Here is a 23,948-nt window from a genome sequence, read left to right as displayed (position 1 = left end):
CCACAAGCAGCTATTCAATACTCTTTGTGGGGGTAGTTCCCCAGCTGTTCAGCTGTTACCCGATGCTCCCAAAGGAAGAGCCGGTGTTACCCGTTCCCTTCCAAGGTGGAATCTCTGAACTTGGACCAGCTTTTTCTTGCCTTCCTGCTTCCAAAATTGGACTTGCAACGGGGATTTGGGAAGCCTTTTCTCGAAAATGGTTTTTGCAGGCCCTCTGCTGTCTGGGGTGGCTGCACATGCACCGTGCAAGACGGACCGCATGCCTTTTGGCGTTTCCAGAGGATGAGAAGCTAAAAATGGAGGTGGGTATCGTTCACCTTTGTAGATGCCCACCTCAATACCCCAGGTTTTCAGTAGGTCCTTTCTTTCTAAGATCTGCATGGGTAGGGCCGGGTCCGCAAAAATACTGAGCGTGGGGTCCGTGTGTTGCCACCTCTGGCTTGGATGAATTTAATTGCAGCGATGTCGTCTGAGCCCACGTGCTGTAGATCCAGGAGAGCTTTTATCAGTCTTAGAATAGATGAGCGATTGAGAATATCAGTGGTAGATCTTGGGATGAACTCCGGAACCCACAGCAACTGGGGGGTTGGTTCATCATTTTGGGTGCCTTCGTGAAGGGGCTGGAGTTGCTCTACGTGGTCGACATGTTCCATGTAGGCCGCTTCACCCGGCCTTGTGCCAATCACATACCTCTTGCCCATCGGATTTGCCTGCGATGTCTGTCTGTGTTGTTCAGGCTTAGTGGTTCTTAGTTTTATGCTCTGGTAGTCCTCTTGGGGACTATTACGATTATCCGAGGGATTGCTATACACAGCGTGCGGCCCCATCTAGGGCTTTGTTAGCTGGATCGCCCCTTTTATGATAGAGGGGGTCTTGGGTCCTGCTTTTGTGTTACTGCTAGTGCTTGCTGGGACGTAGATATCACCGTTCTACCTACCACTTGGAACTAGATGCTCCTGGCTTTGCTCATGTGAGTTGATTTCAGTGGTCTTTGGGATGGATAATTGAAGTGCACGAGCAGATCGTCTTCCTTTTCTTGCCCGTTTGCGTTCTCTTTTAGATAAAATCCGTGAGGGGGGTTTCTCACCATTCCCGGGTTTGGTAGTGACTTGCGATGGGAAATAATTCTCCATATCTTCCATTCTAGGGCTAACTGAAGCAGTACTTTCTACCTGAGAGCTTATCTCTCTTATGCTCGATGGTACAACTGTTTGAGGTGAGCAAGGATTTTCCTCTTGATTTTGTGCAAGCGGGACAGCTGTTAACAAGGTAGCGAGGGGAGTTATATGAATGTGTTCATCCTTCCGGGCGGAGGCGATTTCTTTAAGTATACCTTTTAGGATTTGCGGCAGTTGAGACAGTTTATCTACCACCTCCTTGCAGGAGCAGATGGTAAAGTCGTTAGCATGATTAGTTTGCGCCCTTGTAATTAAGGTATTTAGGTCTTCCAGCTTGCTGTCGATACCGGAGATAAATACTGCCATTGTATTTAACAGGTCTACCTGGATGTCCATTTTATTTGAGTGGAACTGCAGGGCCATAACTGTAGCTTGCATTGAGTTTAGGATTGCAGCCCACATATCGTCTGCCCTTGCCATGGCCGGGGGACGTGGTTGTAATTGAGGTTGCAGATTGAATTTGTAATCCATGCTAGGGGTACTTCCGGATTTGGTTACTTTAATTGCTTTGCGGGCATGGATCTGAGCGACTATCTCAGTTTCTTTCTCGGGTGTCCTAGACGGATGACCCGGTTCCGTGTTCCAGTGTTCTAATTCCTCATTTCCACATCCAAGTGCTGGGAGGAATGGAGTTTGGCGTTTTGGCACAGGGGGGCGTCTTGCCAGGGCTTGTGTTCTAGGATTTCCGCAGTTGCTACCATCTCTGAGTCCAGAATAGATTGGTTTACTGGACTGGTTATTCGGTGGAGCATTTCACGATCTATACTGGTGTTCCATAAGGATCTCACTAGCCCCGGAGTGGAGGGCGCTCCTGGTGTCAGAGTGCAGGGATCCTGTACTGCATCCGTGCCATCTGGATTCAGGGGCTGCTTCCTCATAATTACTATTACTGGTGAAAGTGGAATGCGGATGGGAGCAGGTGAGTTCACTCTGGGACTCTCTCCACGGGTTTCTGATATTTGCAGGTCGGGGTGAGCGATAGGTCGTGCCCTGAGAATTGGTGACTTGGAACCAGTGATCCGGTCCTTTTTTTGGCAGCTGGAGTTGTAACCACAGTAAAGTAGTCGGTTATCTTGCGGAAGTTAGCCTGTGAGTTCACCACTTCCATAGCGTCTGGATCCCCCCAGATTATTTCTTCCGTGCGGGAGGGATGTTCAGCTTGTACCCCGCCAAGGCCGTGGTCTATCGGGTGTCTTCTGCATGAGATGGGGTGGTCCGGGTCCTGGCCACTGCCAGCTCTCCTCTTTACTGCCGTGAAGTCCGTGGTTGGTTCTCTTTTCCTTTTTCTCTTCGTTAGAATTGCGGGTTGACTTCGGTCCTTGCCTGATCTCATGCTCCTACCCCAGATGAATCCCTGATTGATCAATCTGTTGCTGATTTACTTGTGGGGGGTCTACTCAGATCTTCGGGGGTTTCCAGTTGAGAGAGGCTGTAGTTGCTTTCACTTTCTTGTTGCGTCGTCAAGTGCGAGCGTCAGTGAGGCCTGTTGCTTGCCACCTGCTACTTGCTGCCCTCTCGCTGTCCGTTACTGACGGAATCTGGACACTGGACGCACGCTTCCACACTTCCTCACTCCCACACTCTGCTCCGCACTAACGGTGTGCAGCAGGTCTCGTCCTGGGTGTCAGCACTGCCTGGCAGGTGTGGAAGTCTGATCCAGTCTGGTCTGAGAGTCCGGGGTCTGATCAGATAGGGCTGTGCAATTTAGAGCTGAGGCAGACGCTGTAGGAGCTGCTGAGGGGCTGCAGAAGTCACCTACCAAAGATGACGACGATCTTAAGATCCTGGGGCCACCTCCACCTCCCTACCACTCCCAGTGGAACTTGCCGCACTCAGACAAGCAGGCAGGGTGGGGGTGGGGTGGTGTGGAGCAGAGCTGGCGTTTGGGGTAAGCGGCAACCCCTGGGGCCCCTTGGATTTCCTCGGCCCTTGCACCCCTCGCCCCCCCCACAAGCCGCACCCACGTTCGGCCGGCTTCCGCAGGGGTCCACGGGGGGGTCGCGCGGGGCCGCCCTTGCCTAATGGAGTCTGGCTGGTGTTTTGGCTGCTCGTCTCTGGGCTCCCGCCACCGATCTTGCTGGTGGGGTGAGGCCGGCGCGCTATCCCGGCACCCGGCGCCTGCTACCTGAAGCCTCGCCTTACCGGGATTCAGGAAGTCTCGGGGGTTCGGGGCTTCTCCCCGCACCAATTCCAGGTCCCGATTCCAGGTCCCGGTGATCCTGGGAGGGCGATGGACTGGTGGGCTGAGTGGCCCAAAAATCTCCGGCGGCCCAGGAACCTTCGGCGTGACTGCGTCAGCGGTGAGAGCCACTCGGGCTGTACTGGCGGCAGCGCCAGGACTTACGGCAGCGTCCTAGGTCATTATATCATTATCCTCGTCCGAAAGGATTAGAAGGCATTTTACTTGTCTGTGTGTGCAGGTGGTTGGAATAGTGTTTTGGAGTGAGGTGGGGAGCTGTGATATTGTTTTTGTAGGGTAGACTCGTTGTGTAATAGACAAAGAGTTTCTAAGTTGTGAACAGTGGTGTGTTGTTCATATCATTTGCTTATCTTGAGGGTAGAAGATGTCTGAATTGAGGGGTGGTGGTGGAACACGCAGGTCATCGTTTAAGGCTCTAAATTGTGCAGTAGATGAAAGGGAGTGCAGGAGTATTGCTGTGTACTGGAGAAAGTTGTGTTTGGTGTTGTAAATGTTTCAAAATCTGTGTTCAGAGTTGGATCAGGATGCGTATTATTTATGTGGGCATGAGGGAGGGAGTGGGTGTTTATATTTGGATGGAATGTAGTAGGAAATTGTGTCTGTTATGTTTGTTTTTGTGCAGTAGTAATGTGGGATTGGTGTAATGAGTTCATGTGTAGGTTTTGGTTCTACAGTACTGATGGGGAGTACATTTTGAAGGGGAAAGGAGGTGGTGATGTGTGTTGGAAGAGAGAGTATGTGGTGTGTGTGAGAAGACGAACAGGGGTTCTGAGTGTTTGTAGTAGATTTGGTAGCATGAAGACCTAAGTATTTGGTGTGGAGTGTATGGTTCGTTGTGTCTTTTTGGTAAAAAGAGAGTGTTGTTGGAGGATGATATGAGAGAGGGTTGAGTAAAGGTCAGCTGGTATTCAAATGCAGTCTGTTAGTGCTAAGTGGAGGGTAGAGCTGTTTTTTGTATGAAAAGGGTGGGTGTCTTTATGGGGATGCTGTGTGTAATACGGATTTGCGTTGTGTTGGTGATGCGTATGTTTGATAATGTTATTGGGCAGAGTAGTAGTTTGTGTGAGACAAAAGGTGCCATTGTGTGGCAGTCAGTGTAGATGGGTACATAGACGTTTTGTGGTGTTTTTGAGAGACTATGGGGGTTATTACAACTTTGGAGGAGGTGTTAATCCGTCCCAAAAGTGACGGTAAAGTGACGGATATACCACCAGCCGTATTACGAGTCCATTATATCCTATGGAACTCGTAATACGGCTGGTGGTATATCCGTCACATTTGGGACGGATTAACACCTCCTCCAAAGTTGTAATAACCCCCTAAATTTTTGATTCAGGGTGTTTGATGTGAATAAGTAGTGTGCATTTGCTAAGAATGTGTTTGCATGTGTAATGATGTGGGTGGGATATGGTGGTGACTAGTATTTAGTAAAAAGGGCAGCATTTCTGGCCATAGCCCTGAACAGGCCCAAACAGGTGACCCCATGTCCTCTCATCCCTTAGCTTTGTCGTCCGGACTAAGACGACATAAACCCTCATGTTAAATAGCCCTAATGATCAGGTGGCTTTTGACCATTGGGAACTCTAGTCAATGAGAACCCTAGCCCTAGCAGCCAATCAAAGATCAAACCCTAAGCCCTAGGACCACAACAAGCCCTAGGAACCAAACAGAGCACGGAACCAATACCAAATTAAAAACAAAAAAACCTTTTCGGAGGACGTGACCTCAAACTTAAGGAGCTGTGCAAGGAGTGAGGGGAGGGACAAGGCTTGATCTGTTGCCTGTGGGCCAATCACTAAAGCACGGACTAGTGTGGAGGGGCAGGCAAATGCTCCTGAGCTCAGAATCTCTCTGGATAGAGACAGGGCTCAATACACACTTTGTAGTTTCTGTTCAATCCTGCATGTAAGGTCCAGACCTAAAAACACGAAATCATGTTTTTTGTGCACTTATAAAGGCCTTGTTTTTTTTGCCAAAAACAAGTGTTACACGCACTTTCCAAATACAATTTATGCCACAAAAACAGATTAACCAGTGTCTTAAAAACTCTCAGGCTATCATTAGGAGTGTATTTTTTGCCTTTTTAGCTTGAAAAGGGGTGGGGCTTCTAGTAGCCTTAGCTCAATTTATGGAAAACAATGAAAGAAGTTTAAACAGTCATGGGTAGAAGAAAACAGCAGTCTGTGCTTTTACCCACTGTCCTTTGCCGTGCTCACTGGGCTATTTAGGGCTGGCAGAAGCTGCTCACTTCAGTCCTAAAACTCCAAATGGCCTTTAGCACGCCACAAGGTATTCCCATGAAGCTGCATGCCCCTTCGTCTACATACTATACACAAGAGTGTGAGTAATCTCTCCAATGAATAAACACACTATAGTGAATAGTAAATGGTTTACTAAGTAGCAAGGAGAAAAACCATGTGCTTGAGTCTAGTGTTCTATAAAAAAAAAAAAGACAACTGGTTGGTATGACTGACAAAAGCTTAGCATTCTGAGGTGGATCAACTGAGCAATGGGGACAATGCTGAGGCATCTATGACAGAGAAAAGAAAAAACAGGAGATGTTGCTCAAATGAGAATTTACCTTATAAAATAAGAGACAGGAGGCGTCTGGCAAAACAGGAATAGTTTGTCTAATTTAACATTACGGCCAGGGGAGGGGGGGTTGGGGAGGCTAGGGGTGTGGCCAACTCTGTCGCTGCTCTGTCTCTTGACCACCTAAACCCCTAACACCGACTCATTGTCCATCCCTGGCTGCATTTTGCCATCACACCTTTGTTGGCAGGCCCCAGGGGAAACCAAAAACACAGCAACTTTGGGCACGGACGGCCACAGAGGAAGAAACGAGGAGGGGCCTGAAGGGTGTGGTGCAGGTTGGGCTATGAGGGAGGCCCAGGCTACATGGGACAAACTGCGGCCGCAAACATGTCACAACGGCACTGCAAAGGGGTGGAAGGATTACACCGTATGCTGCTCCTCACAAGGATTCCACACCAGCATAAAAGACAGGCAACAGGGCCTGCAATGCTGCCGCTGGAGGGGGTAGGCTGAGCGCAAAGCAGTTACGGAGAGAGAGGCCTGGGCTGCATGCACAGAGAGGTGGCATCAGAGGCCTGCATCCTCCAGCGGTAGAGATCCTAGAGATGTAAAGCAGGCACATCAGCAATTAGCAGCAGGTGAACTTTGTGACAGCGGGGGCCCCAATTATGTCCCTCACAGATAGAATTGTGATCAGCAGAGGCCTGACTCTCAACAATCTTCAGACTCCTCAAGCCCACTGCGTGGTGGGACCTGGTCATTATTGGGGCCCAGGTCAAGCGACCCAAGGCATCACAAGTGCAACTGAGGGGGGGTGTTGGGGGAGTAGTGCTTGTAAGGGAGAAACCATACAGGCCTCGTGGAGTGCCACAGAGAGCCCACAGGCAGGCGGTGGCAAGTACGCCAAGGACTCGTGAGTCCTCTCCCCCCCACCACGAATATTCTCCCATCATGACAGGCAGCAAAGGAACACAAAGCACTCATCAAAACAAACTTGACATGCATCCACTCCCCCAAAGGAACTGAAACCTCAGAGGGGCCTCCAAGTTTGCTGCCTCTCATCATCAAACCAACCACAGAGGAGGTACCCCAGACACTTCATATCATCATGACGGCAATCCAGAGAGTGCGCATTGCCTCAGAAATGCGCACAGACTCTGTCACGTTGGAGGTCTCACTGGTGAGGGCTGACCTCAAGAAAATGAGCGAAAGAATAAAGTGGAGGAATCAACGACTACCTTGCAACACAACACTGCAACCCTGAAGACCCAGATCAATGAGCTACATACCACACACAGACACCTAGAGGTCCACCTGGAAGACTATGAAGGTCGCTCTAGATGTACCAACGTGTGCATTATAGACGTTACGGAGCCAGCAGAGGGGCCCACAGCTGACTGATTTGCTGAGGACCTTATACTCAAAAAGCTACAAACCCATGGTCTCTTGAAATTCTTCTCAGTGAGATGGGCCCATTGTGTTCCCAGTGGATGACATACAGCTGAAGACCCCCCACACGTCCTGTTATAGCCCGTATCTTCAATTTTAGAGACCGAGATATGGTGCTTCAATCAGCCAGCAGAGTCCCTCAAGTGACTTACGAAAACACTTAAGATCCAAAAACAACATCGCAGATTTCAGGAAGTTAAGAAAGCTCTGAGAGACAGGGAAATACAATTTTCAATGCCCTTTCCGGTGAAGCTGCGAAAGAGGCAGAAGGGAAGACATGGTACTTCTCGAGGCCAGAAGATACCTGGGAATGGCTTGTCAGATGGAGGAAAGTAGGCAGCACAGGCCCCAAAGACAAACAGGGGAAACTAGGACAGCAACCTGTTGCATCAGCCAGACAAAGAAAGAGGGAGAGTTACCAAGAGGGGGAAGAATCTCTACAATTGCCTACCGATTGACATAGTAACAACTTCTCAGTTGAAATGTTGGGATGGGGTGTCAGGTCTCTGCACAGTTGGGGGGGACAAGGGGGAGGCAGTTTTAGGTCCACAGTGCAGGGTGGGGGGATTCAATAGTATTACTTATCTTTTTGACTTTGTGCCATAACACCAGGGGGAAAGGGACACGTTAAATGGTTTTGTTTCGTTTGCTCAGTTCATTGCAGGCAGATTAAACCACACTAGCTAAAACTTAGTTATCCAATGCTCATGGTCCACTATCATCCCATCTGCCACTCACAGTAGCCCCGAAAGGGAGCGTAGCACCTAGAACACTCAACTCGAGACAATGGCAGCTAACTTAAACAATGCTGAAATCTGATTACAGTCCTGGAACTTAAAAGGTCTGGGGGATAAAATTAAACGAGGTGTGGTTCTCCAATACATAAAACAACATTCCGTTGATGTCATCCTTCTACAAGAAACACACCTCATGGGTAATGCTTGCAAGACCCTCGATCGATGGGGGTATAAATTGGTTGCACATGCTGGGTTTGCCTCTAACTCCAGGGGGACAGGGATTCTTCTCCAGAAACAGTTACCACTCACCATCAATAAAACATGGTTTGATAAACTTGGCAGGTATGCAGCCCTTTCATGGATGTGGGAGGGAGAAACAATAAAATTCTTGCCGGCTTATGTCCCTCAGACCATGCACGGCACAACCCTTCCCCATATGCGAGCTCTCCTAATGTAGAATCTGGACAGGGAGCTCCTTGTAAGGGGTGGGATGGGGAGTTTCAATATGGCGCTTTGCGATAATAAAGACAGTATGTCCCCGAGACCTTCACCATCACCCAGCTCCATCTCGCAGACTTTCTCCTAGCTATGGGATAGGCTGACATGTATCGAGTTATTAACCCATCCGCACAACACTACACGCTCCAATCAGGTGCCCCCGGCAGCCTTTCCTGCATTGACTACATCTTCACATTTGCCTATAGAACCTCAGCCTTCTGTGGTGTTCGCCATTTGGCTAGGGGCATTTCCGATCCTTCCCCAGTGTGGGTAATCTATAGCCTGGGTAAGACACTAGAAAGAAGGCCCATCACACTCAACCCTTGGTAGCTCAAGAATCCATGTATTACAGAGGGGCTGGGAGGGACCACAGAAAGCTACTTTATAGGTAATATAGCCTCAGTGGACTCTGCCCTGATATTGTGAAAGGCCAATAAAACAGTTACGGTACATGCGCTTCCCCTGATAATGAGACAAACGGTTAAGAGGAGCACCGTAGATGCGTTGGACCAAAAGATTCTAAATCTGCAGGAGACCCTGTGGATGATGAATCGGGGGATGTTAAACACATCTTAGGCCTCAAACAGCAGGAGTACAGGGTATAGTGTCCAAGTGAGATAAAGCCAGATACCGTGTGACACAACATTGCTTTTACAAGATGGGGGACCAGGCAGGGAACTGATAGCCGGGCTCGACAAGCGAGAAAAAGTGTACCGTTGAGTAGCAGCCTTTCGCTCAGAAGATGGTGAAAATTTTAAAGACACACATGCCACAGCAGATCCCTTCTCCACCTACTATTCCTGACTTTACTCCCCCACAGACATATTCACCATAGAAGATTCTCACGAGTTGCTCGCTGACATGCAGCTCCCAACCTTCTTAAGTGAGGATACCGCACTTATGGAGAGTGACCCTACCAAAGAGAAGGTGGTCCAAGCTATAAGGGGTTTACAATCGGGCAAAGCAATGGGCCCTAACAGCCTGCCAAAAGAACACTATAAAATCATAGCAACCGCCAAAGCACCACATCTTCCACAGATGTGCAAAGAGAGTAGGCAAAGGGGCTCTCTGCCCAGACACCAACTTTTGGGCTACATTGTATTCTTACAGAAGGAGGGAAAGCCACCTGAGAACTGAGCCTCTTATCCACCCATATCAGTCCTGAATGCAGATGTCATGATACTCGCAAAGCTTTTGGCCTCCCAGCTTATTCAAATTATCTCTAAATTAGTTCACCTCGATTAATCCGGTTTTATGCAGGGCTGCAACATGGCCCTTAACCTATGACAACTCTATGGGGTGCTGGGTTGAGCTGGCAGGCTTCAGTAAGCTGCAGTAATAGTATCACTCAACGCTTGCATGGCCTTTGACACAGTCGAAGGGCCATACCTCTCTGCGGTACTAGAGTGTATGGGCTTTGGTCCCAAGTCTTTGTCCTGGCTCCAACTCCTCTACACAGAGCTTTTAGCCCAAGTCATAGTCAATGGGAGGGCATCCCACGTATTTCCCCTCAGCCGAGGGACTAGACAGTGCTTCCAGCTTCCCCTCTCCTCTTCGCACTCATACTGGAACCTCTGGCAGCATGGGTCCGCATGGATCCCCTGATCATGGACTGATCATGGAGCAGTGGGAAAATAGAATATCGCAGATGATATTCTATTATATCTTGCGGACCGACAGCCCTTTATATTTAGACTATTACACATCCTCTCTATCTTTGACAGTTATTCTGTTTGCACGATTAACTGGGCCAAATCCAACATATATGTTCTGCATGAACGAACATCTTCCCTGCCCACGGAATGTGAGGCCCACATAGTGCAAAATGGGTTCAGATACCTTGGTATATTTGTCACCATAGACCCTTATCTTTTTTGCGCCAATAACCTACAGGACCCCCCAGCAAGACTAAAAAACAACATCCAACACTGGAGAGCGCTGCCCCTCTCCCTGCTTGGGAGAGGAGCACTGTTCAAGATGAAGTCACTGCCTTGCTTCCTTTACATACTACATAACATGCCATTCCCTGATCTGGCAGCCTATTTCAGGGCCATAGAGGATGAGGTCAGGACATTGATCTGGGATGGTGGACCAGCACACAAAGATTTAACCAAATTAACTTGAGTTGGTACATTGGGGGAATAGCCCTGCCGGACATCCAGAAATACTACTGAGCGGCAAAGCTCACTATAATAAATCAATGGGTTTACCACCTCGAAGATGATCCAGTGCTCTGTATCAACCACCTCGTTCTACAGCCAGGGGGCTACCTATGCGCCCCCTACACTGACCCGAGACATATGACCCTCCAGGGATCTGCATCACTCACGGTCCAAATCTGGCACATGTCACTAAAAAAGTTAGGATGGGAACAAAATTACCCAGGCAACGCCATTTTGGAAGTCAGAGAAACTAGGCACTTTAGGGTCCAGACTCGGCTTCGACAGATGTGCCCTTGTAGGTCTATATAAGGTAGGGGACCTTTGGGTTCAGGGAGGGGTGATCTCTTTTTCAGATCTACAGAGGGATTATGAACTGACGACCACGGAGAGCTTCCTCTATCTCTAGATTTGCCACACACTCCAGGTGGCGATTTCCCGGGAGACCAATCACCCTGAGTCTTCGCACCTTGAAAACAGACTGTTAGATGTACACAAATCTGCAAATCAATACCTCTTACGTATAGGAAATTGATCAATAACTCACCAGACAGACTGCAGCACCTGCATGAACACTGGGGTAGGGACTTGGGAGGCTTAGGAGACGATGAGTGGAAAGAGGCCCTGGCCTTCCCCAGGGGGAGCCATCATGGCAATATTCCGGTTGGTACAACTCAAAATTCTCCATAGGACCTACCTCTCTCCAACACAATGGTCAAGATGGGTATACTAGATGATTTCAGGAGTCGTAGACAGTCTGGTCAGAAGGGGACCTTCTTTCATATAATTTGGGATTGCCTATTGATTCAGTCCTTCTGGAAACTGGTGGTAACATGCATGAATTAGGTATACAGTAGTGACCTATCCATCTGTACCAAATGGTGTCTCCTGAATGTGTGGGAGGCAACAGAGTTAAATAGGATGGACCAGACCTGGATGATACTGGGTATGGCAGTTGCCAAATGATATATTTCACGATTGTGGGGGGCCATGTCAGTACCACTCCTGACTGACTGGAAAAAAGAAATGGATTGGTGCATGGTGGCTGAAAAAGTGGTTTAGGAAACTATAGGGTGTCCCACGCAGTGGGCAACAGTTTGGAGTAAATGGAATGGTGATAGAGGAAGTCCCTGTGCCACCTTCACGACAACAGCTGCAGATGGTGACACTCCCTGAAGGGACACTGTGCACTTCAGCGTAGAACATGGAGGATGGGAGTGTGATACTCTTGACTATGCAGCAAATTTGTACTTAATTTGCCAAACGTACAACTATTTGTGGTGTACTGACCTTTTGTGTTACTAGCTACATGAGGCATTTAACTTTATGGTGTTGCATGCATCCCTCTGGCCATGTGTGTTTTATTGGCGCCAATCTCCGGGGACCATAGTTGTGTTGCTGTGCCTATTTAAGGGATCGGACTTAAGTTTTTCTGTTTATGTGCTTGCCTGCCAGCTAAGTGTTATCCCACCTGTGACCTGTCAGTTATTAACCTCAGGCTTAGGTCTAAGAGCCTGTCTGACCACATAACTATGTGTCAGGGATGACGGAGAGTTCACGATGGGGGAATCCAATAATGGTGATACAACTTTGTTGGTGTGTATAAATGTGCTGTTGTGGGCATCAACATTGATTAGTCTAATATTAACAAAGACACCACTTACACAGAAAGCCTCAAAATGGAGGACTTCATGGAGGTGGATAAAAGAGTGTGTCTTGCCCAAGGTTCAGGTTACCCAGGTTTACTGCAAATATTATCTTAAATTTATCTGTGAGTGCCTATCAAGGTCACAACACTTCAGCAGCAAATACTTAACTCGCTCTGACTGCCAGCAAAAACATTTCAGCCTTCATCCTTCATCCTTCTGATGTCGATAAAGTGTGTACCATTAATTTGAGAAAAAGTCACTCCTTATTTGCAGCCAGCTCCAAACGTGGCAGGAGGGGTCGTCATCAGTTTGCCTGCGTCCAGGGGTGCATAAAGTGAACTCAGCGCTCCCACTGCATGGGATGCGGCAACAGAGACCGGGGGAGACCGCACTACATTGCCCAGCTCCACACCTGGCAGGAGGGGCCGCCATTGGTTTGCCGTGCCCGGGGGTGCATAAAGTGAACTCGGCGCTCCTGCTGTGCAGGACGTGCCAACAGAGACCGGGAGTCACACTACATCCCCCAGCTCCACATGTGGTAGGAGGGGCCGCCATCGGTTTGCCTGCACCCGGAGGCGAAAAGTGAACTAAGCCTTCCCGCTGCGCAGGATGTGCGTGGGTCGTGCCTTGGTGAAGAACGGGCCTGTCTTCGCCCGTCATCGACCGGAGGATACCGGAATGGACCAACCCCTCTTTCATCAATAACATCTTGGGCCTTCAATAGTGAGTGCCTTCCCCTCTGCTTTCAAGGATTATCCTTTACTTGGTAGAGGGCGACATGGGGAAACACAAACAGCCAATACAGGGTACCCAGGAAATCCCCTTTAAGCACTCCCAAGGCTCCAACATGACTTTTTTCTGACCGGGGCAATGGGTGATTGCGAAGGAGATCGACCTTGCTGAGCGGCATTTATCCCTGGACACTGGAGAAGGCACCAGTCATAGTTTTCCCATGTTTGTTGGGCAAGACCAGCAAGTCACACTAGTCCTAGTGGCTCTTGAGGATCCCATTGACTTGACCATCCCCTTATGTTTAGCACATGGACACAATGAATAGTAGTGAACATGTCCCTCTGACCAATAGGAAACGCCAAACAAAGCACTTGGTGGTCCGTGACCCCCAGGTCTCACTGTGGACAAAAAGGCGCTCGCCTGTTGCCCAGGAAATGAACCTGCCGGACTAGTATTTTATATTGGCTAAGTTCAAAACTGTGGTTCCCTAAATAGAGAGACTGCATGAATTAAAATTAACTGTCCTTTCCCTGTCCACCCCAGCAACCAAGGCTAACCTTTCCACGGTCACTAATACAACCCAGTTGGCCCCGGTAACTATCACAGATTCTGCAGAGGTTCTTAAAAGAGAGCAAACCGAGGAAACTGGGCCTACTATCTTAAGTGTCAGCAAACACACCTATTGCTCCTGATAGTATTAGTATGCCATCGCGGGTCAACCCTAGGTGGGGCCCAATGGCCTAGTTCAGCAAGTCCCTCAGATTGAAGGGGTGGAAGCTCTGAGGGTCAACAATTTACCACGCCTGAATTTGCCACCTGAATGCTGCCCTTATGTTGTGGTCATGACAGGCGTGCCTGGCCTTAGGTCACCTAGGGAAAAAACCTACAGCTGACCTTTTAAATAAAGAATGCCATTGACTGTGCCGCAATGCTAATTTTAACATCAGGGAGTATAGTGACATATTATTTGCCAGAAGGTTGGACTGGGTGGGTCCTCTGGAAAAAAGGATTGCTGGTGGTCAACTGTAAAGCACCCAATCTGGCAAGGCGATTAATGTCCAACGCAAGTGAAACTTTTCTGCCCGATACAGCTATTCCAATTTTGCCTCTGGGCTTTTTTTTATAGACACCTGCAGCCCTAATCTGTGGGAGCCCGCCCTCCCCCTTTTGGGTGCTGGAGGGCTGCCATCTACTCTGACTAGTAATAGGTTCCCCCCTCCAACTGACCTGGATTGTAATGACTTACTGAAAAGTAGCACTGTTTCAGGCCTAGTAAAGGGGGCACCTAATCCAATGTTCCTTCACCTACAGGAATTACTATTGAAGAGGGTGGTGTACTAAGGTTTCTCTCATGGAACTGTGTGGGTCTCAGGAATAAGATCTCTGACGTAGAGTGGCTGACATTCATTTCCAAATTCGATTTGATTCTATTACAAGAAACATGGACCCAGGGATCACTCACAGTGGAGGGGTTTGAAAGCTATTTAGTCCTGGCCACCCCCTCTTCTGGGCACAGAGCACAAGGAGGTTTGGCTACCCTGTTATGGAACACAAAAACAACCAGGGTTATTCAGATCACCTTTTCCCATAATGGGATTCAGATACTAGGGGTTGTTTTCTACCAAAGCTTTTACTTTTTTTTAGTTAATTTTTTAAGATATGTGAGCTGGGTTGCCAGATTAAGACCCTTTTTCAAGTACTTTCTATCTTGGAGGACAGGTCAGGCTTAAGCTTGGGTTGTTTTACTGTCTTTTTGGTGGGAGATTTTAATGCTGAACTGGGTGCCACTTCTACTTTTGTGGATCCTTTTCTACCAGGGGACATTTTTATGGCCCACAAAGTCCCTGATGTCAGAGGAAGGCTGCTATTCAACATGCTTGAGCAGGCTGGACTCTGCATGCAATCTAATAGAGTTGGCGGGGATTCTCTTAGGAGTTGGCCCACCTTTATAGTGTGGGGTAAGGGGACCATTTGTTTTGCTTTCACTAATGACCGAGCTGACAAAAATCTCTGGAATGCACTTCTTAGTTCAAAGAAGACATTTATTATTACTTCACCACGAGGTTCCTAAAAAATGAAGGAGATTAGTAAGTCGAAGGCACACGTTTAAAAATAGTCACAGCAATGAAAGGAAAATATATCAAAGTGATTCTCAACTGCAATGTACACGGCAAATATATGTGATTATATTATAGCATATTTGCAAAGGATAAAGTAAAAATTCATCACCGAAGGGCCTGCCAAGCTCTTCATCTTTCTCATGCCAGCAAGAAGACGACCCCTGTTTAACTGCGAGAAAGAGATCCTCACCCTCACGGGAAAATGTCAGGCATTTGACGTCCAATCCTGACCGAGGTCTCGGAAATTCCCTCGCTACTGAGCAGGGCCACCTCTTTTATAGCTTAAACAACCATGGAAAGAGCCTTCTGAAAGGCCCTCCCCTCTCAGATGGAAATATTCAAACATGCTGGCTACTGTAGGTCAGAGTTGGAAGAAAAACTTTGAAAACTGGCCAGCCTTTCAAGGCTCTCCTTCCAAGGCCGCACCTTTCTCTGCACTGAAGAAAACCAAAAATATGTACTTTCTTATCATGAACTGTTCGTCTTCGGTGAGAGAAATACGAATAAACAATCTTAGTTTACCATGTGGAAAAACACAGCTTAACTTCAATGTCTCAACTGCAATGTCTAACACCACGATAAAGCCAAAGGGCAGCTAAACTGAAAACAAAATGTAATCTGCAACTGGGGAACTCTGAACAACTAATATGCACAGTGGTGCAACACAAAGTCAGTGGTCAAACATGCCTATTTTCAATACACCATTATAGATTATATATTTACTTCAAAATCCCTTTGTCACCTTTTTAATAGGGGGGAGGTACATGTTTCTCCGTACAGCGACCATAATGCAATTGAAGTAAGGTTGGTGATGCCAACAGTTGTTCACCCAATTAGAACCATCAGTGTGACAGGTTTGTGCTCAAAAGATCGGGGACGAAGGATTGGATGGAGAAAAGTCCTGAACCCCAAGCTATAAGAAACTTTGTTAAAGGCATGCCTGAATCTGATTTTAGATTCCTTACTATCACATTAAGCCCCAGATGAGGTGGTTCTGACTGATTTCCAGACTTTAAACAGTACTATTAGATCCATTAGATTTGACCTTTCTGGGCCCCCCCAGAGCCTTGGTAGTAGGGTGGTTTGATAAAAACTGTAGACTGGCAAGTAAGCAATTGCATAATGCCCTCAAGATGAAGCCCATGGACCAGAAACTTGTTAACTCAGCCAGGGCTGCTTATAAAGTAGCAGTGGGAAATAGAAAGCAAGTTCTCAAGGAAGAAATGTGGGAGACGTTATTGAGCACCTGTCATTTGGGGGATGTGAGGGGTTTTGGAGCATTGTTAATGGGAATCCAGCCTACCAAGTCTCTACAGATGGTTATGCGACTAGCATTCCTGCCACACACAAAATGGGTGGCCCATTTCCAGAATGTGTACTCTGGCACTCACTACCATGGCAGAGGCATCGCCACCATTCCCACTGGGCACTGATTTGCAGTAGAAGAGGTTGAGTTGGTCATTAGGGGTAGCCCTTCTAACAAAGCCCCAGGGCCTGACGGGGTCCTATGGACTTCTATAAGGGGAATACCTGTTTTTGGGCCCCACTTTTGCCGACTGTTTTTAATGCTGATGTTCAAACTGAAATCCCGAGCTCTAGGAAATCAGTGGTTTTCGTCCTGGTCGGTAAAAAGGGATGGAGACAGGAACAAGGTTGCTACTGCCCAATCTCCTTACTCGATTCAACTGCCAAGATCATAGGACACATTATTTTAAGCCACATAGAGGACTAGGCTCGGGCTAATAATGTCCTCTGTCCAGCCCAGTATGGGTTTAGGGAGGGTAGGGGTATGATGGAGCAGTGCCTGAACTTAAACCTGTTGGTGGGTAAATATGTAGTGGCGAGGAAGGGAGTGATTTACCTTGCCTTTCTGGACCTGAGTTGAGCGTTAATTCCCTTAGAGCCCTTCACACAGGGGGTTAATGCCACAGTTAGATTTGACCCCAAGGGTGAGTGCACTGACTTCTTCAGTCTATCAAGAGAGGTCAGCTAAGGGTATGTTTTGGCACCCATATTATTTCAGCTATATATAAATGGACATAACCCCTTCCTGACTATCAATGGCAAAGACATACCAAGAGTAAAGTCCACATTGGTCCCCTCGCTATTGTATGCCGACGATGCTGTGCTACTTTCACGCACATCAAACGGACTTAAGGGCATGGTGGATCTTTTTGTTCAATTCATGGGGGATGTGGAGCTTGATGTCAACACTGCGAAGACACACTATGTGGTCCGTGGGCGGCACCCTTCTAAACTTAGACTAATCACGATTAAGGGGCAGGCTGTTAGTAGGGTTGCTTAATTTCCCTACCTGGTGGTTACTTTTGATCAGCAGTGTACATGGACCTCTTGTCTTGCTAATCGCTGTTCTCATTTTAATCAAGCTTGTGGGTCCTTGTTTACATTCTCTTGTATAGTGGGGAGCAAACCGATTTTACCACTCTTTCAGATGTACAAGCTGAAATGTTTGCCAGTTCTCTTATACTGAGCGGCTATATGGGGATATCAAAATTGCCAGTTCATAAAACGGGAAGAAAAATGATTCTGTTGAAGGATTTTGGGCCTGTCATGCTTTAGCTTCTTCGCACATGATGAGCTGGATCTTGACTATGCAGAAGCCCTTGAAAAACTGCTCCGCTGCTCCTATGGGTTACTGTTTGGAGTGGGGAGCTTACTGCATTTAAAAGAGAGATCATTCAAGACTTATTCAGCTGCGAGCTAGGTCACAAAATCCTGTGGTTAAATTATATTAAAGGGATTGCTTCCCACATAGGGTGCCCGGATTTGTTCCATAGCCCACAGCTGATAACCAGGAGTAACAGAAGACTAGTCAAACAGCAATTTCTCCAGCAGGCCAGAGAATAGAGAGAGAATCTAGCTCTGGGCAATCCATCTTTGAGGCATCTTTTACTCCTAAAATCTACAGCTGGCCCAGAAGAGTACCTCTTCTTTGTCAGAAACATGTGGGAGAGACCGCTTTTTACCAGATTTAGGTTGGGTATTATTAGGATCAATCTTTCCTTCCCCTCAGGGTGATATGACTTGTCCTCTATTAAGCCTTGCCCTTGCGATGGTTCCTTGCTGCAGACTCTTGAGCATTTTGTGCTGTTTTGTAGGCATTATGAACCCCCTGGGAGCAGATTTTTACTGCCAATCCTTAAAGTGAAGGGCTTCATACAATTTAGACCTGCATTTCTGTACCTTCATCGGCTAAATGACCACACTGTGGCTAAGGCAGTTTCCCATTTTTTTTGTTTTAAAGCGCCCTGTTTTGGAATAAATTGATGAATTATGGTCTTTAGTATAATGATTTGGTGTTCTAGCTTATGTGCTTAGTAATGAAGAATGACATACTCCGTTTAGTTATTTATTTAGCAGTCCTCCCATGAAGTATAAAGATTTTATGAAATGGTTTTAACTGTATGAATCGTGTTTTCTTATTATGTGGCCACGTGGTCTTTTATGTAATGGTTTCAATCGCATTTTATGTGTTCTCTTTTTATGTGGTTATGCTTTTATGATTATATTATATTTATAATCGAAATAAAGAAAAATTATTCTTCTATATAAAAACAAGTTATCGTTAAGTTTGATGTTTGTTAGAGGCCATTCCTGAAATGTAGGTTGTAGATGTGTTTTTTTTTAATCTGGTGAATGAGACTTGCCATGAGAAACACTTGTAGCTCCAGAGGAGCAAGAAGCGACAAGGCTCCTTCTGCAAGCTTGTACAGCATACCTATTCCATTAGGTCCCGTGCCATGCCATGCCATACCTGAAGCTGTGGATGCCATCTATCACTGATGAAGTCTACCAGGAAGAAACAGGGTAAAAAGTATTTATGCACTCAGCTGGATGCCAATTTCCAAAGCCAGTTTTACCTATATCCACCATGATAATCATACAATCATCCCACCAGTTACCTTCTGCAAGCAAGTTCAGACAACATTTCTCTTAAATTGGGCATCGCAGTCGCAGCACCATTCCTCTCTCAAAGGCCTGCCACCCCACAAGGGTCTCAAAACATTTACTTCAATCGAGGAACTACTGATACATGTGCTTCAAGGGGTATTTATCCACCTATGAAAACTGTTCGTAAAAGTGTAATTTATACTACAAAAACTTGTTGAAATTGCATAATATTTGGAAATGAACGAACCTGTGCATCCATCCCTCCCGAGGCAAACTGTTCTCCACTCCTTGAAAAAGCGACAGCAAAGACAGGACCCTAAAATTGCCAAACAAGGTTATGAGTATAAAATAACCATCTTTTCCAATAGCTTATGCAGGTACATTGTTTACTTTTGCAAGGTAAATTTCATTTGTTAAGGCCTATTTTTTCATGTGATAACTGATACAGAATATGTTGTTGTGTCCAAGTAAAATGCAGTAGCAAATTATAGATGTAAAACTGCAGCCTATTTATTCAAAGTAAACAGTAGTAATTCATCCAGCAGATAGTTTTCGTAATTTCTCTCTCCACAAATAAAAGGAAACCTTAAAACAGGCCAGTAGCCCAGGCAAGATGTTTAGGGGGCATAGCCAGCAGGAACAACTACAGCAAAAAAAAGGGTATTGGGTTGGACAGAAGTGTGGTTCTCCCCCACACTACCTTAGAAATTTGCAAAACGTGGTGAGATTTTAAAGAATCTTATTTCTGCAGTACTTTTTAAAGCATTCGTTTTATTCTACCTTTACAACAGCTTGTTTTCATTAGTAGGACATGCTGCATTTTAAAGCACAGTAAAGCAGTAACATTGCAAATTTTCATGAAATGTATAACACACAGGGCCTCATTATGACCCTGGCGGGCGGCGGAGGCCGCCCGCCAGGATCCCGCCCTCCAAATTACCGCGCCGCGGTCAAAAGACCGCGGCGGGTATTACGAGTTTTCCCCTGGGCTGGCGGGCGGTTCCAGTTAAACCGCCCGCCAGCCCAGGGGAAAACGACCTTCCCACGAGGATGCCGGCTCGTAATCGAGCCGGCGGAGTGGGAAGGTGCGACGGGTGCTACTGCACCCGTCGCGTATTTCACTGTCTGCAAGGCAGACAGTGAAATACATTTTGGGGCCCTCTTACGGGGGCCCCTGCCATGCCCATGCCATTGGCATGGGCACGGCAGGGGCCCCCAGGGGCCCCGCGACCCCCACTACCGCCATCCTGTTCATGGCGGCTTTCCCGCCATGAACTGGATGGCGGTAGGGGGGGTCAGAATCCTCATGGCTGCGGAGCGCGCTCCGCAGCCATGGAGGATTCCAATGAGCAGCGGAAAGTCAGCGGGAGACCGCTGACTTTCCGCTTCTGACCGCGGCTGAACCGCCGCGGTCAGAATGCTCATTGGAGCACCGCCAGCCTGTCGGCGGTGCTCCCGTGGTCGAATGACCCTCACAGTGTTTTGACAGCACCTCCCGCAAGTAAATTTGATGACAATTGAAAAGAACTTGAATGTAGTTATACATGAGGTTGTGCGTTCTCCCTCAAGGCACGTTTGGAGAAATGTGAGACGAATTCTGCATTTCTAGACACAACCACTTATAATAACTGACTGGGTTTCAAAGGCAGTTCTAAACACACTAGCACTCAGTCAGTGTTGTCTCCTTATCCCCTATTAGTGAAGTGTGAAGAAAGGGCTCTCTAGACTAGGCTCTAAGACTTAACTAGGAGACATGCAAAGCTTATGCAATACCGCTATAGCCACACAGTACTCTCACACATAAAAGAACCACACAGTGTTACAAAAATAAGGGTACTTTATTGTGGTAACACAAAAACTAGAATACTGAATAGGCAGTCCCCCAACTGGAGGCAAGTAAACACACTATTATATACAAATTAGCGATCAGTAAAGAGCACAGAAAGCAATAAGCACTGGCAAAAGTATAGGTAAACAGTGAGGGCCCATGGGGAGAGCCAAACCATATACGAAGAAAGTGTAATGTGAAAGGCAGTCCCCCACCCAAGGATGTGGAATCAGTAGAAGGGCGCTGAAGGAACTAGGAACTGCAAGAGGTGAGTACCAGAGTGACCCCCAGTGACCAGGAGAGAAGTGGTAAGTACCTGGTTTTCCCCAAAACCAACAGGAGGACTGTGGAAAAGGATTATGCAAGACCCAACTAAGACTGGAAGAACGCAAAAGTGTATCCTGACAGAAGAGGAACTGCAAAGGAAGGGGACCAAGTACAGTTTGTGTTGGAGTGTCCGGTTGTGGCAGGAGTCACTACCCACCCTTCTGCTGATGCAGGACCAGGTTGATGGTAGACCAAGAAGGCCCGCAGTGCAGCACTGGAGATCAAGAGAAGTCCCAGGAGTGATGCAAGTGGTGTCCCACATCGGCAGTTGAGATGCAGTCGGTTAGTGGTGCTGGAAAACCACCAATAAGCCTTTGGAAATGCAGGAGATAGAGAAGAAGTTTTGCAAGGCTGAAGAGGACCAGCAAGGCCTTGGAGACTCGACCCAAGGAGGGGAGTACGGGGGGACCCTCAGCAGTTGGGAGAGTCACAGGAAGAGAAGGCAGCCACTACAGGCAACCTACTGGCAGTCGCAGTGACGCCCACTCAGCGCACCAGGAGAGGAGTCCCACGTCACATGAAGAAGACTGCTTCGCAGAAAGAAGTGCTGGGGGCCAAGGCTACACGGAGCCTGCAGATCCCTTGGAGGAGGAGCAATCAAGCCTTGGTAGTTGCAAGAGTTGTGGTGCACAGAGGTACTGTCCTGCAAGAATAGGCAAGGGCTTACCATCTCCCAAGTTGGACAGCTGGTAGAGAGGACCAAGGGGACCACTCCAGACCACCACCTGTAATGCAGGATCCACCAGTTCCGGAGGAGAGCAGATCCACACAGCCAGACATTGAAGTTGATGCTTGCAGATGCAGGGGAGTGACTCTTTCACTCCAAGGGAGATTACTACTTACTTCTTATGCAGGCTGAAGACCAGCCGCCCTCAGAGGATACACAGTCAGGAAAATGTTGCAGTTTCTGAAAGGAGCCGGAAAAACAATGTTGCAGAGTGAAGTTGTCGCTAGAGTTGCAGATTGTCGGTTCCTGGAGGGTCCAGTTGCAATCCGAATGGCCAGAAGATGAAGTAAACAACGCACAGTAGTTTTGCTGGAATCTTCCACGTCAAATCTGAGGACCCACTGAAGAGGGAGACCCTAAGTAGCCCAGGAAGGGTGTCTGGTCATCTAGCAGGGTGACCACCTATCAGGAGGGGGCTGTGATGTCACCTACCTGACCTGGACACTCAGATGCTCCCAGGAGCATCTGCACATCTTGGATTCAAGATGGCAGAACCAAGTGGCCACCTGGAGGAGCTCTGGGTACCATCCCTGGGGTGGTGATGGACAGGGGAGTGGTCACTCCCCTTTCCTTTGTCCTGTTTCACGCCAGAGCAGGGACTGGGGGTCCGTGGACTAGAGCAAACCAGTTTAATCAAAGATTACATTAAATTTACCCTTCAAAGCATACCAGTGGCGTGAGGAGGCTACCCCTCCTAAGTCAAGTCACACCTATTTCCAAGGAAGAAGGTGTTGCCTCTCTATCCCACAGGAAATCCTTTGTTCTGCCTTCCCCTGCCTGAGCTGGTCAAGCAGCAGGAGGGCAGCAGGAGGGCAGAAACTCGTCAGGAGGACCTGGATTGGCAGTTCGGGCTGGACTGTCCAAAGGTGAACAGGGTCAAGACTAATTGGCATTTGGCTGGGTCCAAACTGGAGTGGTGTGGTGAGCAAATAAACAATGGATTAAATCCATATCCTTATGACTGGGGGGTGAATGTTTGTATTGTCCATCATCTGTTCTTTTTGCATTTGTCGCCCTAAGTGAACTGAAACTTAGGCATCCTTGGTACTTTCAATGCCACCATTTGGTAGCTCTAGTGGTGGGCTTCTACAAAACACTTTGGGCCTCTGTAATTTTTTTTAAACAAATTACGCATCATTTGGACCCCCAAGTCACTGACAGTGAACAGCGGTAATATATTTTGGGTCTAAACCCTGACTCTGTACTTGTCTTTTTCTCTCTGCGACTAGGTTAGGAAGTATTGGAGATAAGCATCATCTGCTCCTGAACATTTCTATTTAATTGGGAATTCAGACTTGCATGTTCTTAGGTTCATGGTCCGAGAGTCCATGCTCTTCTAACATGACTGTCTGGCCTAGTTCTCTGTGTACATGGATTACTGATCCTGTGTTCTCTTGTCCCAGTGTCACTGACCTATGTCAGTGACTATGTCCCTATAAACCCATGCACCAGTGTCTAGTACTGCAGTGTCAGTCTTCTGATGTCAGTGTCACCCACAATATCAGTCTGTACGTGTCCCCATATAAGTATCCAAATGCCGATATCCTTATAACAGTGTTGGTGTCCATTTGTCCCTTTGTAATTTACAGTCTCTGTGCCAGTGCCTCTATGCCACCATTCCAATTTCATTGTCCCATGTAAATGTAACTGGCCTAGTGTCAATATCTTAAGATCTGTGGCTGTAGCCCAGTACAGCAAAGGACTTTCTAATGTCAGTGCAAGTGTTCCAGTGCCAGTGTCACTATGTCAATGTTCTTGTGTCAATCATCCATACCCGTGCTCATGAATCAGCGCAGTAGACCTGTGTCATAACATCGCTGTGTCAGTGTTCCAATATAACCTTGGCGCCCGCTGTAGCGAGCTATACCGGGCATTAAAGGCCCACTCCAGCATTAAA

The 23,948-nt window shown here is 47.5% G+C and overlaps 1 protein-coding gene across 3 annotated transcripts in view; it reads right to left on the bottom strand.

Annotated features, from left to right (window-relative positions):
- Positions 1-23,948, bottom strand: part of LOC138287875 (POC1 centriolar protein homolog B-like) — a 1,054,814-nt gene that overhangs the window by 600,130 nt on the left and 430,736 nt on the right. For all 3 annotated transcript variants that reach the window (XM_069228819.1, XM_069228820.1, XM_069228821.1), the window contains one exon: positions 19,417-19,485. In XM_069228819.1, coding sequence (XP_069084920.1) covers positions 19,417-19,485 — 69 coding nt within the window. The remainder of the gene's footprint in view (positions 1-19,416; positions 19,486-23,948) is intronic.

This window comes from Pleurodeles waltl, chromosome 4_1, assembly GCF_031143425.1.
Source record: "Pleurodeles waltl isolate 20211129_DDA chromosome 4_1, aPleWal1.hap1.20221129, whole genome shotgun sequence".
Classification (NCBI taxonomy): Eukaryota; Metazoa; Chordata; class Amphibia; order Caudata; family Salamandridae; genus Pleurodeles; species Pleurodeles waltl.
This window is presented reverse-complemented; position numbering and strand designations above follow the sequence as displayed.